Below are 16764 nucleotides of genomic sequence, written 5' to 3' on the forward strand. Positions count from 1 at the left end.
TTTGGCACAAGGTTATCAATTTTTGAAAGGTGGGGCTTGTCAATTACATTGACCCCAGTACTCAACTAGTTCTTATTTTATTCAACCCTGGAAGGTTGAAAGGCAAAGTCAACCAAAGCAACATTTGAACTCAGAATGTAAAGACAGAAGAAATGCCGCCGAGCATTTCGTCTGGTGGAGTACCGATTCTGCCAGCTTGCTGCCTTACAATGACTCTCTCTCTTTTACTTGTTTCAGTCATTTGACTGCGGCCATGCTGGAGCACCGCCTTTAGTCGAGCAAATCAACCCCAGGACCTATTCTTTGGAAGCCTAGTACTTATTCTATCGGTCTCTTTTGCTAAACCGCTAATTTACGGGGACATAAACACACCAGCATTGGTTGTCAAGCGATGGTGGGGGGACAAACACAGACACACAAACATACACACACATATATATATACATATACATATATATACGACGGGCTTCTTTCAGTTTCCGTCTACCAAATCCACTCACACGGTTTTGGTCGGCCCGAGGCTATAGTAGAAGACACTTGCCCAAGGTGCCACGCAGTGGGAATGAACCCAGAACCATGTGGTTGGTAAGCAAGCTACTTACCACACAGCTACTCCTGCGCCTGACTAATAATAATAATAATTATAATAATAAACTGAACCAGTGTGTGTAATGACCCTCCCAAGATGCCCCAAATCATTGTGCAGTGGTTATCATGGAATTAGCCATGTTGTTAGGACATCAACTGTAGTAACAATAAAATATGTAATGAAGCAGGGTAACAACAATGTAACAATCCAACAAACTCTCCATGAACTATACACGAACCAACAAATGATACTCCGACAAACTACCAAAATGACACCTTGTGACTTCCTGCGATTAACGGCTACTCTCCCTCTGTCTCTCGCTCAGACTGCTACTATTTATAGTCATTCAGTCAAGTCTATTCTTGCAGGGGGGTGTCATGACACATACCACAACATCTCCCCTTTTGAGATTTTGACTTATGTAGGAAACAAAATTTATTTTATTATTGTTATTTTTTCCCTCTTTCTTTCCAACACCTCTCCATTTTTGAAATTTTGCTTCCCTAGGAAGTTCAGTACCTTTTCTGTTAAGGAATTATTTCTAAATGTTCACTCTGTTTTCTGTTACTGTTCCTGCTAGGCTCAATCTCTTTCAATGCTGGCACATCAAACATGTTGTAAAACAATTCCATTGGAATTTTCTTCCTTTCTTCTGTATGTCTGATTTTTGATTGATTTAAATGTTGTTTATGCCCCCATTGTTGGCCTTTTATTAAATACATCATGTTTCCAATTCTTTTTACACCATCCTGCCAACTCTCTTTGCCATTCTTGTATACTTTGAAATGGACTTTGTCTCTGACATTAAGATGTTTAGTTGAATTTTTTGCATTTTCTCTATATGTTTTTCATTTTGGCAACAATATGTCAAAGACTGATTTAATCTTTCAAGTGAACATCAGCTCTGTACTTTTTTACAGTACAGACTTATGGGGAGGCCACATAAGTCAACCAACACCATCCAGTCTGTACCAATTAGATAGGTTGCATTTTTGTAACATAAAAACTTTTACTCTACAGGTTTTACTATGAAATGTAAAATCACTCCACATTTTGCCTATGAAGTGTAGTTTTTCACCTGTCACACCTCAAGCAATTTTTGATGTTTTTTTCTTTATGTAGATTTCCCAATTCTTTACCACATGTCAGTATCAATAATCGAAATGTCACTACCAGTATCTATTTGTAATTTAATATTCACTTTGTTTACTTTTACATGTACAAATTTCCTCTTCGTGGTGTTGTTTCTACTTTCTGTTAAGAAAACTTTAGAATTTTTTATGTTCGACCTTCTTAACTTTGCTCTGCAATGTGAGCGCTTGTGTCCTATTTTTTGGCAGCTGTAATATTTTTGTGTTTTGAAAGAACAATCCTTCTTCAAATGTAGGGCTCCACATCTGTAGCATGGGTTTGGTCTCAACATTATTTTTTTGCTTATGCCTTTCTGGTCAGCATGCTTGTACTTGTGAGAACTCTTTCTCTTCAATTTTTTTTACATCTTGTTGCAAGTTTACCATTCTTTGACACTCCGCTGCAACTGTTTGCAGGGTTAAACTTTTGTCCGCCTGTTCAAGTTTTGTGAGGATTCTTGCATGTATCTCTGCATCTTTGTTTTGCCGTAAGCCCTTATACAAAAATTAGGCACTTAAACATATCAGGAGTTAGTTCCTTCAGTTTAAACCCTTTACACGTTTGGTTTATGGTTCCAGCATACGTGACAAAGTCTTCATCCTCTCTTTTAACTAGATTCCAACACTTCCATTGAGTGTTAAATAGGAAACTCTTATTACTGAATATTTTTAATAGTAGTTTCACTAAATCAATGATGATTATAAAAACTGTTTATAGTAACTTATTCCACGAAATGGTTTGTTAATCATTAGCACCCACTACACTCTGGGAGTGGTTGGCATTAGGAAGGGCATCCAGCTGTAGAAACACTGTCAGATCAGATTGGAGCCTGGTGCAGCCTCCTGGCTTCCCAGACCCCCAGTCAAACCGTCCAACCCATGCCAGCATGGAAAATGGACGCTAAACGATGATGATGATGACTGTTTCTTGGAAACAAATTTCGCTAGATTTTTTGGGTAGTATGAAATTACAATAGTTTTCATGCTCTGCTGGCACTAATTTACATAATAATAATCTTACTCCACGACTTGCAATCTTCCCTGAAGATTTCTTCATACCTTCTAAAGTACACTGCAGACGTTATACCCTCCTCTGGGTCATAGCTGAATTTTGTTGTAGAGTTTGATGCGCTGTCTGGTGAAAACAAACTTAGTGTTTTCACACATCCTCATTTTTTCCAGTAACTGTTGTTCGACTCTTGGGTACTGATGTAACCATATTGCTTATTTTTCATAGTAAAGGTGAATATATATATATGTGTGTGTGCCCAGCATCGCCTTTCTGGCACTTGTGCCCGTGACATATGTAAGGATTTTCGAGCGAGATCGTTGCCACTGCCCCTGGACTGGCTCTTGTGCGGGTGGCACATAAAATACACCATTTTGAGCGTGGCCGTTGCCAGTACAGGCCTGACTGGCCTTCGTGCGGGTGACACGTAAAAGCACCCACTACACTCTCAGAGTGGTTGGCGTTAGGAAGGGCATCCAGCTGTAGAAACTCTGCCAAATCAGATTGGAGCCTGGTGTTGCCATCTGGTTTCACCAGTCCTCAGTCAAATCGTCCAACCCATGCTAGCATGGAAAGCAGATGTTAAACGACAACAACGATGACGATGATACTTTAATTAAAGCAGTAAAATTTTCACAAAAATGTTGCTCAGATTTTAATGTTCCCATTCGTCAGACAGCTGTAATGAATACAGTATTGATCACAACTGTCCGACGAACTGGAATGTGAAACTCTGAAGAACAGTTTTATGAAAATTTTGCTGCTTTAGTAAAAGCTATGCTTGCAGTAAACAGTCTGTTAAAGAACATTAATGGATGTTTTTTTTGTTTTTTTTATTGGATGATTGCTAGGGCTGAGATTTTTGTCTTTCTGTATGGGATCATTTAATTATTCTATTGTATTATTATTATCATTATTGTTGTTATTTCCAGTGATATCAAATTCCATTTGCATTGATGCGGAGGTAATCCACGACTGACTGAATGAACAGTAATCTAATGATGCTGTGTGATCTAGTGTCAGCTTGTTGAAAACTACTTGCATGAAGTCAGCTGACAGGCTTGCTGCCTCACCGAGTTTTATTTATTATTGTAAGTACCATCCTTTAATACTAAATATATATGTATATATATAGAAAATTAATGTAGACAGCAGTTTGCAATGTTTCACCAAAAAGGAACGCTATAATCATCACTAAATGTGACTAGAGTGTTAGAAACACCTACATTGCTAGAAATAAGAGCTAAAATGTTCTAATTCTGTTGTCAAAGCACATAATTGTATACATATATACTGACACAGAGACTGTAATTGTCTGAAAACACCATTTGAGAATTCCTTATACTAACAGTCAGTTTTGGCAATTTCCATTGCCTCATCAGTGCTGTTCTGACCTCGTCTACAGAATTCATATTCTTTCCATCCAAATGACTTTGAAGACTGCGGAATAAATGATAATCAGATGGGGCAATGTCCAGTGAATATGTTGGGTGGGACATGGTTTCCCATTCAGACAGCTCCAACCTTTGGAATGTCATCCTTGCTGTATATGGCCAAGCATTATTCTGATGGAAGAACACCTTTCATCTTGAAAGCAAAGATGGTTGTCTTTCTTCTAGCGCTGACTTAAGCTGCTTGCTGTAGATCTCCTTTGTTATCATTTAGTTTGGATTTAAAATTTCAAAGTGGACTAAACCTTTCATATCCCACCAAACAAATAACAACACCTTACGTGGGTGAAGACCTTCTTTAGCCTGGGATGCCGGTGTTTCTCTTTTCCTTACCCACTGTCTTCAGTGCTTGACATTTTTATAGAGAACCCATTTCTCGTCACTAGTCACTATTTGGTCCAAAAATAGGTCCATTTGTGAGACGTGACAGCAAAGAGCACACATTCACTCTCTGTGCGCAATTAAACTCAGAAAGTTTGTAAGGAACCCATTGATCCAATTTGCTGACTTTTCCGATGGCATGCAGGTGTCTATGAATGGTTGAATGACCAAATCCAAGCATCTCTGCTAGTTCCTCAACTGTTACAATGGGATTTTCTTCTACCAGGGTTTCCCCATCAAACTCTACAGATCTTCTAGGATGAAGCTTGTCTCCTAGGCTGTAGTTTCTGGATCAGAATTTCTGGAACTACCGTTGACACTGGCTTACATTTATGGTCTGCATCAATATTCCTCACCCTTTCCATTGTGTTGTTGCCTTTATTGAACTCATAAAGTAAAATATGCCAAATATGCTCCTTTGTCACTTCTATTATAGCTTTGAAAAAATAACTGTTAAAATCGAACTGCACTTTTTAAAACTGGCACTAAGAATAAGACCAAGGTAAAATTATTATCTGCTTTTATAGCAAGTTGATGCAGGTAGTTTATCCTGCCCCACTCTGACTTTTCATGCAATTGAAAAAACCGCATTTTTCATGGCATGACCCAGTATATACACACTTACACTATAGCTTCTTTCAGTTTCTATTCATCAAATCCAATCACAAGGCTTTGGTTGGTCCAGGGCTATAGTAGAAGACTATGCAGTGGGACTGAACCCAAAACCATGTGGTTGGGAAGCAAAATTCTTAACCCATTACCTACCAGTGATTTCATATGAAATCACTTAAAAATTACAAATTTCGTAATTATCTGCCAATATTTACACATATCTAAGCTTTTTGCTATATCTACTAGGTATATTTCTCTGATATTCAAATGAGGCTTGCTAATTTTTCACCCAATATCTCTCTTATTTCTATTTAAAATGTTATTTTGAAATGTTATTTTGATCATTCCAGCATATTTCTAAGGCTGTTTTATGCTAGAAATCAAAGTTTCATTAAAAAAAATCCAGTTAATAGAATTATGGGAGGTAGTGGGTTAATCAATCAACCCTGCCTGTGTCCTGTATATAACTTGTATTTCAATTTCTTATTTATTCTCTACATTACAGTGTTATAACAACAAAGGAAGAAGAAAGAAAATAACGGTGGAGTTAAAACAGAACTAGACAAACGAAAGCGATGGGTGGATTTGTAAGTACTGGTGAAGATAATGATGATCTTGTGGATAATCTGGTGGAGAGTACATACATCAGTAATCCCCTGATTGAAAAAATATTCCGTGCTGTCGACAGGGCCGACTATTATTTACCAGAGTGTCGTGACGATGCTTATAAGGATGTCGCGTGGAAATATGGCAACCTACACTTGTCAGCTCCTTGCATCTACTCTGAGGTGATGGAGTCCTTGAAACTGAAGCCCGGCCTCTCCTTTTTGAACCTTGGCAGTGGCACTGGTTATCTCAGCACCATGGCTGGGTTGATTCTTGGTAAGTCTATTTCTGTCTGTGCGTCTGTCTTTCTCTCAGCTTTTTTTTTTTTTTTTTGCTCTTCCTCTTACACTTTCTGATTTTTATCACACCTGAATATTTATTTAATCCTCATTATCTCTACATGCCAAATTTTTCTGACCAAAATTGACTGTCAAAAAAAACAGGTAGGTTGTCTTATAGATCAAAACGACTTTGAAAAGCCAAAGGTTACATGGGGAACGCAGCAGAATTTGGACAGATAGTGACAACATATGAATGTTTACACTATATTTGTCAACTTGTATGCCTGAAAATAAAATACAGTAATTATCTTTCATAGCAAACTAATATCAAAAACATTAGGGTTCCTCTCTTTAGCCCCAGTAAGTTTGTGATTTCTACAAAACTTATATAAAGCCTACATCTCTCTTTTTTTTTTTTTTTTTTTCAAAGTGATTGGTAGGGCATGATTTGTGGGAAATTTGGTTGCTGCTACCAGCAGGTCATGCAGCTACATAGAGACTTCCTCAGTGGTTTGTCTACTTGAGGCTTACTAAGACGCTAATATAAAAAAAGGCAGTGAGCTGCAGGAATTGTTAGCACACCAGGCAGAATACTTAGTGGCATTTCATGTGTCTTTATGTTCTGAGTTCAAATTCTGCTAAGGTCGACTTTACCTCTCATCCTTTTGGGGGTTGAGAAAACAAGTCCCAGTTGAACACTGGGGGTCAATGTAATTGACCCCCCCCCCCCCCCGGAAAAAATTGCTGGCCTTGTGCCAAAATTTGAAATCAATATGCTAATATCAAATACATGTTGTTACCATTATTATTCTCTTACTTGTTTCAGTCATTTGACTGTGGCCATGCTGGAGCACCGCCTTTAGTCGAATCAAATCGGCCCCAGGACTTATTCTTTGTAAGCCTAGTACTTATTCTATCGGTCTCTTTTTGCCGAACTGCTAAGTTACGGGGACCTAAACACACCAGCATCGGTTGTCAAGCGATATTGGGGGGGACAAACACAGATACACAACTTATACACACATACACATATATATATATATATATATATATATATACATATATACGAAGGGCTTCTTTCAGTTTCTGTCTACCAAATCCATTCACAAAGCTTTGGTCGGCCCGAGGCTATAGTAGAAGACACTTGCCCAAGGTGCCACGTAGTGGGACTGAACCTGGAACCATGTGGTTGGTAAGCAAGCTACTTACCACACAGCCACTCCTGTGCCTATTGTTGATACTTTTCAAGCAACAATGGCAGGGCTGCAACATGGCCACGGCCAAGTGGCTAAGTCCCATAACAAAAATAGTAGTCGTCTATTACTACATCTCACTTCATTATTATTATTATTATTATTATTGTTGTTTTTGTTTTTATATTATGTTGTTAAGGCCCTTATGGAATAAATCATGGGATTGAAATTCACCCAGATGTAGTGGAATATGCCAACGAGAGACTGGAAGAGTTCAAAGCCAAGTCGGAGATGTTCGATGAATTTGATTTCTGCGAACCAAAGTTTACAGTTGGCAACTGCTTACAGCTCGGTTCTGGAATCCGCCTTTATGATCGCGTCTACTGTGGCGCTGCTTGTCCAGCCGAACATGAAAACTACATGAAGAATTTAATCAGCGTTGGAGGCATTCTTGTTATGCCCCTCAAAGAACAGGTAATGTTGTTGTTTTTTTGTAGTTGTTAATTTTGGTGGGGGGAGGGGTTGGAGGGGGGTACTTACTCTTTTACTTGTTTCAGTCATTTGACTGGCCATGCTGGAGCACCGCCTTTAGTCGAGCAAATCGACCCCAGGACTTATTCTTTGTAAGCCTGGTACTTATTCTATCGTTCTCTTTTGCCGAACCGCTAAGTTACGGGGACGTAAACACACCAGCATCGGTTGTCAAGCGATTTTGGGGGGACAGGCACAGACACGCAAACACATACACACATACATATATATATATGCATATATACAATAGGCTTCTTTCAGTTTCCGTCCACCAAATCCACTCAAGGCTTTGGTTGACCCGAGGCTATAGTAGAAGACATTTGCCCAAGGTGCCACACAGTGGGACTGAACCTGGAACCATGTGGATGGTAAGCAAGCCACTTCACAACTTGAAAAAGAATCTTTCAAATGCCGTTTTCTTTCCCATAATTTTAAGCTTAAACTTGGTTATGTGGTTTAAGAAGTTCACTTTGCAATCACATGGTTTTTAGTTCAATTCCACTGTATGGCCTTGCAAGAGAAATTTAATGAACAGAAATCATCATCATCAATAATTGTCTTAATTTCCACTTTTCCATGCCTGCGTGGGTCTGATGAAATCCATTGAGGCAGATTTTTCATGGCCTGATGCTCCTTCTGTCACCAACCTTCATCTGTTTCCAAGTAAGGTAATATTTCCCCATGGCCAGACATGGAGTATTGGAAACAAAATATCATTTCTATGATTTACAACCATCATGTGATGTCAAAACAGGGGCACACACACACACACACATGCTTGTACATGCCAGGCTTCTTTCATTTTCTGTCTACCACTTTCACTCATAAGGCTTTGTTTTCTGTCTCTGTCCGTATCCATATGCTTCTGCATGCACACGTGTGTGTGTGTTTGCTTCCAACACCAAAAAATATTGCCACCAGAATGGCTTCAATGTTCAGTCAACCATGTAAATTGCCAGTGTCCAAGCAGCCACTCCCAATTGCTGTGTTCTGTGTTTCCTTGGAAAAGGGAGACTTAGATGCATGAGCAACTGCTAGTCTTCCATTAAGAGGAAACCTTACACACACTTGCATCTTAGAGATAAATCCTCTCAGTACAGAAGCCCATATTGATGACCAAAGTGGGAATTAATAAATATAAAATACTGATTTAAACTAACTTTTCTCTTTTTTCTTTCTTCTTCCAGCTGGTCCAGACCTGTCGAGTCAGTGAAATTTCATGGGAGACCAAAATTGTGCTACCCGTATCCTTTGCCTCTCTTATTCTGCCAACCAAAAGCCAGGCTTCAAATGTCTGTGAATTACGTAAGTTCTCTTTCTATAATTTCTTTTTACTTTTTGTTTCTTTTTGCCTCTTCTCTCTGTCTTTCTCTCTTCTGTCATCTGTCTTTTTTCTTCTGTATTTCTGTTTAATTTTCTTTCTTTCTCTTTCTGTTACTCAAAAGCTATTATCTCTCTCTCTCTCTCTCTCTCTCCAACGGTCAGATGTTTTTTCACACAAATGTTTTTGCTTTTTTTTCTAATTTGACATCTTTCTTATTAGTAATCCACTAGTCTCCTGTTGAAGAGATTTTTCATTTTAAGTTTCGTTCTGTTATACACATCTATGTAAACTATGGTTTATACATTTGGAAAGCCTTGGGTTATTTTCTGTGCCTATGTCAACTCTGCATTTATTGTTTGGTAATATATTAATTTTGTTTAAACACTGTCCAGAGGTCGTTTCTCTGCTAAGTATTAAAAGCCAGCATTATTAAAAAGTGGCATAAGGTGGCACGCTGGGTGAAATGCTTAGTGGTATTATTATTATTATTATACCCCTTTCTTATTTTTTCTGACCAGGCTCCCGTAGCTTTTATGGGTTTTTCCACATGTAACCTTTCGAAGCGCTTCCCCCTATTGGAATTTTATTTGTTATATCTTTCTCCGTTTTTCCTTTGTTTACACGAACGTTTTTCTACCTTTCGGACAAAGCCCTTTTGTAACCTTCGTCCTGTCTTTGGCCTTACATGGTTTTGATTTATATTAGCCCTTGTGGCCAATAAAACGAATTAATTATTATTATTATTATTAAGGCGGCGAGCTGGCAGAATCGTTAGCACACCGGTCGAAATGCTTAGCGGTATTTCGTCTGCCGTTACGTTCTGAGTTCAAATTCCGCCGAGGTCGACTTTGCTTTTCATCCTTTCGAGGTCGATTAAATATGTACCAGTTACGCACTGGGATCGGCGTTATCGACTTAATCTGTTTGTCTGTCCTTGTTTGTCCCCTCTATGTTTATTTAGCCCCTTGTGGGCAATAAAAAAATTATTATTATTATTATTCATGAAGTTTAAATTATTTGTAACATTTGTTTTTTTTCTTTTCTTTTTTCTTTATATTTCAGCTGAAGTAACCATGCCAACTTTACAGGAAGCCGCGAGATTAACCATTCGATGCATTCTGCGTGACCTGATCCTGGAAAGCCACCAAGACAAACAGCCACCCAGCAAGTGCTCACGGAAGACTGGCATCAAGTTCCAGATGATGCTGCAGAACTTCTCCAGTGAAGACGAGGGAGAAGGGGAAGATGATGATGACTACGAAGACGACGACGACGACTACGAGGACGATGGCGTTGACCAAGATTCCACCTCAAGTTCCGGTCGGGGCCAGAGTTCTGACCCAGACCAAAACAAAGATGACAGTGAAATGCCGTCCAGCGCAAACCCCAGGCGTCGAGTGGGCTCAAAGATCTCCAAGTCCAGTGATAAGATGGATGTTGATGAGCCAGGAGATGGCACATCGACACCACGTGCCAGGAAACTTGCACGCTACCGTTTCTTCTCACGCAGCGGACCGAAAGAAGGTATTCTCATCAGCACGGGGGGCAGCAGGGAAGAGGAAGAGGACATGCTGTACCACATAGAGGGCGCTGGCAGCAGAATTAGTCGCCGTAGTAGCAGACGAGGAGAGAGGAACTCAACAGCGGTGGTGGCGGCGGCAGCAGCAGCAGCATCTGGAGGAGGAACAGTTGCAGAAAGGTGTCCCTTGAAACCCCAAGAAGAGCAGCAGCCTGGAGCCTTTGCATCCTCATCACCATCTTTTAATCTGAACGAGCCACAAGAGATGCTCACGGAAGAGGAAGAAGAGGAGGAGGAGGAGGAGGAGGACGACTCTGATTCCGACGACGAAGACGAGAACTTTGGCTTCACCAATGCAAACCTGCTGAATGGCAATATGCCTGTGCAGCAAGAGAAGGATGAGAAAGAGACAGAGCAACAGGAGGAAGAAATGGCATGTACTGAGACCATAACTAGCACTTCGGCAACGGCTCCTGTGACCCCAACTGCCACTGCGTCCACCGCCGCCAACAACAACACCACCTCTACTACCACCACCGACGCCACCACTACCAACATCATTGTCGGCAAGCAGTGGTGGTCATCAACTAGTCCGAGCAACGACACGTCTGGCACTGTCGGAGTGACCGGTGACCAGTCGGACATTGACTGTGGGACGAAAAACAGTGGGACAGGCAACAGCGACAACAGTAGCAATCGTAGGGGTAGTAGGAAAGACAGTAGTAGCGGAAGTAACAAAGATTCACCAGGCACTGACAGCGGTGCTTGGTCACAGGGTTCCGGTTACAACCTCACTGAGGGCACTGAGCGTGCTCCGAGGGTGTCCATCACGAAATATATGAAGGAGCGAGTAGAGAAGCTGCCCCTGCCACCCGCACTCAAGTCTTTCCTCATGTACTACAGGCTGTGAGCACAAGTTTTGGCTGTGAGTGCAAGCAACCTCCCCCAGCCCACACTCCACTCTTATTTCCTCTTTCTCTTCTTCTCCCACCTACTGCCCCCCTTTTTTTTTTCTTTTTTTTTTATTATCCTTCAGGAAACTGTTGGTACTGAAATGAGAGCTTGTTGTTGTTGTTGTTGTGGTTTCTGGGGGTTGGGGTAAGGGCTTAAACAGACAACACACAGAGGTGGAGGACAAAATATAGCAACAGTGATAACACTGGGTGGGGTGGGACTGGTGATGATGACTACAGGCAGACAAAGCAATAGGGTGGTGGGAAAGGGGTAAGTAATGATTGACAATAAGGGTCAGAGATGAAGGGCTGATGGCAACAAAGGGAAACGATGGCCACAATGACAGACAAGGATGGATTCAAGCAGCAACAATGGACAGGGACGAATCAGGCTATGATGATGGACAGATGGACATGGTTGACATATGTATGACACACACCAGTGATTATGGCTTATTGACCTCGGATGAATGAGTCAACACAAGAGGAGGAGTCAATTGACGGTCTTTGTGGGTTTTCAGTGGTGGGTGGGTGGGGTTGGTTTGACATGTCATCGCTGTTGTGGGAAAACTGTTCTCTTTCCTCTTTCCCCTCCCCTCTCTTTCTCATTCTCCAAGTGACGCGTCTGACAAACTGTGATAAGACAGATCAACAACAACAGCAAAAAATTTAGAGGTTTGTTTCGAGGAGGGGCCCCTTTTTTTTTTTTTTTTTTTTTTTTTTTTTTTTTTTTGACGGGTTGGTGATGGTGACAAGGGTTGAAATTTATTGTATATTAATAATTCAGTTATCATTATTTGCTGCGTTGGGTGGGTGGGATGGGTATGGAAGATACTAGGGATCTAGGGATGGGAGGAAGGTATTGATATCAAAGGGGTGAGGATTTAAAGCAAAAATTGAAAAAGAAAGGACAACTGGGTTGGCACGGTTTTTGTATATATTTATATATACTTACATATATATATATATATATATATATATATATTTATGTATGTATGTATATACTTGTGTGTGTATACAATGGTGATGTCATGGTGCATTTATGAATTGGATACAATGGTTTTATACAGCATTAGCATCATCTCAATCAACAACAATTATCATATCATACCTGTAATGTGATGTGACATAGTAATTGTGTGTGTGTGTTTGTGTTTGTCTGTTTGCACATGTGTGTGTGTGTGTGCACAGAATCTTTGTGACTGTCAACTACCTGTGGTGTTTCAGGAGAGCAAGGTGGTATGTAATAACATACAACACACACAAAAAAAAGACTAAAAAAAAAAATTAAAAAATAAAGAGCCGGCTTAAAATGCCTGTTCCTTTCTCCTCCTCCTCCTCCTTCTTTTTCTTCTTGATTGGCTACTACTTGATCTTTATCCATTCTTGTTTCCAGCTATCTCTACTGCAATGGCTAGTGTTTTCAATGCACAAAAAAACCGAAGCACACTGCAGCATCATTGGTGTGCTTGTGCACATGTGTGCACATGTGCACACATATATGAGGTGCATTTATTTTTTTTTTTTTTTTATGTATGTATGTATGTATGTATGTCTACCTATATGTATGTATGTATGTTCATTGTACACACACATCCATACATTGAAAAACAATCACATGCACAAACATATACACATCCTTTTGTTACATACATTCATTACATACATATATAAAAACATTCATATAACTCATGTATGCAGTTTCACACAAACTCATTCCCATGTGTATGTGTGTGTATATATATATACTCACATACATACACGTGTGTGTGTGTATATATATATATATATATATATATACAGTGACGATGATGCTAGTGTTGCTGTTTCCCAGCATGGCTATAACTGTGAATGACTAAAGCCAATAAAAAGAGTATGTGTGTGTGTATGTATATATATATATATATACATATATATATATATATATATATATATATATATATATATATATATATATATATCATACGTGCACATACATATGAAGATGCTAATGTGTGCAGACACCCTTTCTCTCTCATTTTACTCATACAGAAGAAACACATTACTGTCAGTTCTGATGTAGAGAAAAAACAATAAATACATTACACACATCAGACAGTTGTGAAGTTGAGGGAAAAAAAAAACCAAAGGAAAATATAAAATATATATATATATATATATATATATATATATATATATATATATATATATATAAATAAATAAATAAAAAAATTCAGAAAACAAGGTGTGAGACTTTGTGGGTACAATGTTGGTTGAGAGAGAGGGACAGAAATTGGTTGGGTGGGTGGGTGTTGTGGGGTATGTCAGTGCTGTTCTATTTATATACAACACACTAGTTTAATCTGTATATATTTCTATGTTATGCTATGATTATTTATACATTTACCAGCCGGCATGGTGATCCTGGCACTTGGCCTCCTTGTAGTTTTATAATATATCTGTGCATGTATGTGTGCGTGCGTGTGTGTATGACAATGTATGTCAGTGGTGTGTGTGTATTTGTGTTTGAATGTGTATATATTTGTGTATCTGCAAAAGAGCTGTGAGTGTTTTGCGAGAGAGAGAGAGAGAGAGAGAGAGAGAGAGAGCTCATTGATGATACTGATTTATTACAAAAAGTAAACAAGTAGAATAATGCAGAGATTTGATGTTTGTGTCTCCATTTTATAACTTTATTTGCCTGAGATCGAAAATAAAAATAAATCGTTAAGGAAAGAAAAAAAAAACAAAGGAAAAGAAAGTAAAACAGTGGAATATGAAGAAAATAGTGATGGTCTCTGTTGGCAAATGGTTAAATATTAAAACACTCACAAAAAAAAAGAATATTTATTGGTTTGCTGTGAGGATGAAGACTATTAAGTCAAATATTTTGAGCAGTGTTAGCCCGTCATCAATACAATGTTCTGTCTTCTCTGATGAAAATCTCTGCTTGAAACTATCAGATCTTTTTCCTCTTATTGACAGCAAACTTAATTCATTCTGCTTTGTGCAGTGTTAATTTAATAAGAACACACTTGTAAATGTATAACAATTTATATATGCTTATAAAGAATGAATGAATGAATAAACGAATAAGTGTGAGTTTGAATGTTTGATGGATGCTTGCTTGTTCATTTGTTTTGTTTTGTTTTTTTATTCTGAATAGAAATGGTTCAATGGTTTAGTTGTTGATTTTTTTCTTTTTATTCTTTTCAATTGTTTATATTTGTAAAATACATTTGTTTTTTCTATTAATTAATTATTAAAAAGAGTAGAATGATTTACATTTAAAAGGAAAAGGATAAAAAAAAGTGTTACCAAATTTTTTTTTTAATGAAAACTTTACATTTGTTTCTTCTCTATTTTTTTTTCTTTTCTTTTAATCCTTCCAATAAAATTAATATTTGAATAAAGAAATCTTATTTGTAAAACATTATAAAAAAAAACCCAACATATTTCAAATTTATGGGGGTTATTAAATTTTATATTAATCCATGCTGGTGTGCATAGGTAGATAGATACATTGTGTGGATGCAAGTTACATTGCTGGAAAAAAGAATCCTATGTTATCAACAACAAGTTGTTAATTCCTGGCCAGCCCCTAATTTAACAGATCTAAAATCTAATATGTTCCATCTGTGACAATCCTGTATTTTGTTTCCGATTACATTATCTTTTATTTGTTTTTTCATTTGACTGTGACCATGCTAGAGCACTACCTTGACGGGTTTTAGTTGAATAAATCAACCCCAGGACTTTTTTTTTAAGCCTAGTACTCATTCTATCAGTCTCTTTTGTCAAACTAAGTTATGGGGATGTAAACACACTAACACCGGTTGTCAAGCGCTGATGGGGGTACAAACATATAAAGACAGACACACACACACACATACATACATACATATATATGATGGGCTTTTTTTGGGTTCGTCTACCAAATCCACTCACACGGCTTTGGTTGGCCCGAGGCTATAGTAGAAAAGGCTTGCCTAAGGTGCCACACGGTGAGACTGAACTCAGAATCATGTGACTGGGAAGCAAGCTTCTTACCACAAAGCCACTCCTGCACCTATGTTTTTTTTTTTTGTTTTTTTTTTAATGTTAAGGCAGTAGGTTCCAGTGTGTTTTGACTGTTCTCTGATTGCTCAATTAGTTAGAAATGGCAGTCACAAGCATCCTGCAGCTTGTGGGATTTTCTGAATGGCATACCAAAGTGAAAAATTGCCTTGAAAGCTTTTCATTAGTGCAACCCACCTGATGATTAGCCATGTCTCATGTGGCCCACTTCTTGAAAGAGGATGTCCATGTTTGATGTTGAGGTTCCTTGTTTAGCCTCAGATCAGCCCTAATCAGGTAGATCTGATCAATGGTTTTCCAGCTGCGACCATCCTGTCTTTTTTTTTTTTTTTTTTTTTAAAGACATGGTGTATCCTTTTAGGATTGTTGAAGGAGATTTGGCTGATATTTTTAGCATGTTGAGTGACCCTGTAGATCAAGCACGGGCAATCTTTTTTGAGAAAAAAGCTGTATGAAACATGGCTCATCGAGGTAACTTTTTTTCATTAGGCATGTCATTCAGAAAATCTTTCAGACCACAGTTTGCCCATCACCGATATTGATTCTCCTTTCAATCTTTGAGTTTTTTTCTCCCAAATAATTGAACCATTTGTATATTCTGTTACTACCACTGAAATGTGTGTCTAGTAGTTGTTAGGTCATCAACTTTGTAACCATTGTACCTGGCACAGTTTTGTTATAATTTTAACACAACCACCTGGTCTTAGAAGCCACGCAGTTGCAAACAAACACTCAAGTTTGGTTTATGGTTTCGGGATAACATGTTCCCTTCTTTTCATCCATCACAAAGATCTAAAAAAAAAAAGACTCAGCAGTGCTGCTTTTCAGGTTGCATCCCACTGTGCAATGCTTTGGGCAAGTGCTTTATGCTATAGTCCCAGGCTTACCAATAACTTGTGAGTGAATTTAGTAAGTAGAAACTGTACAGAAACCGTATATATATATATATATATATATATATATATATATATAAAGGACACAACACATGTCTTTAAGAGCTGTTAATAGTTTCATATGCTTCTTTGTCTTTCTTATTCAGTTTTATTTTAGTCTGTTATGACATGTGGTTTGTGCCTGATGAATATGTTTGAGATATTTTTCAACATATGAAACTATTAGTAGCACTTAT

The 16764-nt window shown here is 38.5% G+C and overlaps 1 protein-coding gene across 1 annotated transcript in view; it reads left to right on the forward strand.

The window, feature by feature from the left end:
* LOC106874967 (uncharacterized) overlaps nucleotides 1–11650 on the forward strand; it is a 30679-nt gene extending 19029 nt beyond the window's left edge. Inside the window, exons 2-6 of the mRNA XM_089362322.1 lie at nucleotides 3661–3819; nucleotides 5678–6054; nucleotides 7452–7726; nucleotides 8971–9088; nucleotides 10170–11650. Of these exons, the coding sequence (XP_089218448.1) occupies nucleotides 5748–6054; nucleotides 7452–7726; nucleotides 8971–9088; nucleotides 10170–11536 (2067 nt within the window). The 5' untranslated portion in view covers nucleotides 3661–3819; nucleotides 5678–5747 and the 3' untranslated portion in view covers nucleotides 11537–11650. The remainder of the gene's footprint in view (nucleotides 1–3660; nucleotides 3820–5677; nucleotides 6055–7451; nucleotides 7727–8970; nucleotides 9089–10169) is intronic.
* The last annotated feature ends 5114 nt before the right edge of the window (nucleotides 11651–16764 follow it).

This window comes from Octopus bimaculoides, chromosome 14, assembly GCF_046866305.1.
Source record: "Octopus bimaculoides isolate indiv1 chromosome 14, ASM4686630v1, whole genome shotgun sequence".
Lineage (NCBI taxonomy): Eukaryota > Metazoa > Mollusca > Cephalopoda > Octopoda > Octopodidae > Octopus > Octopus bimaculoides.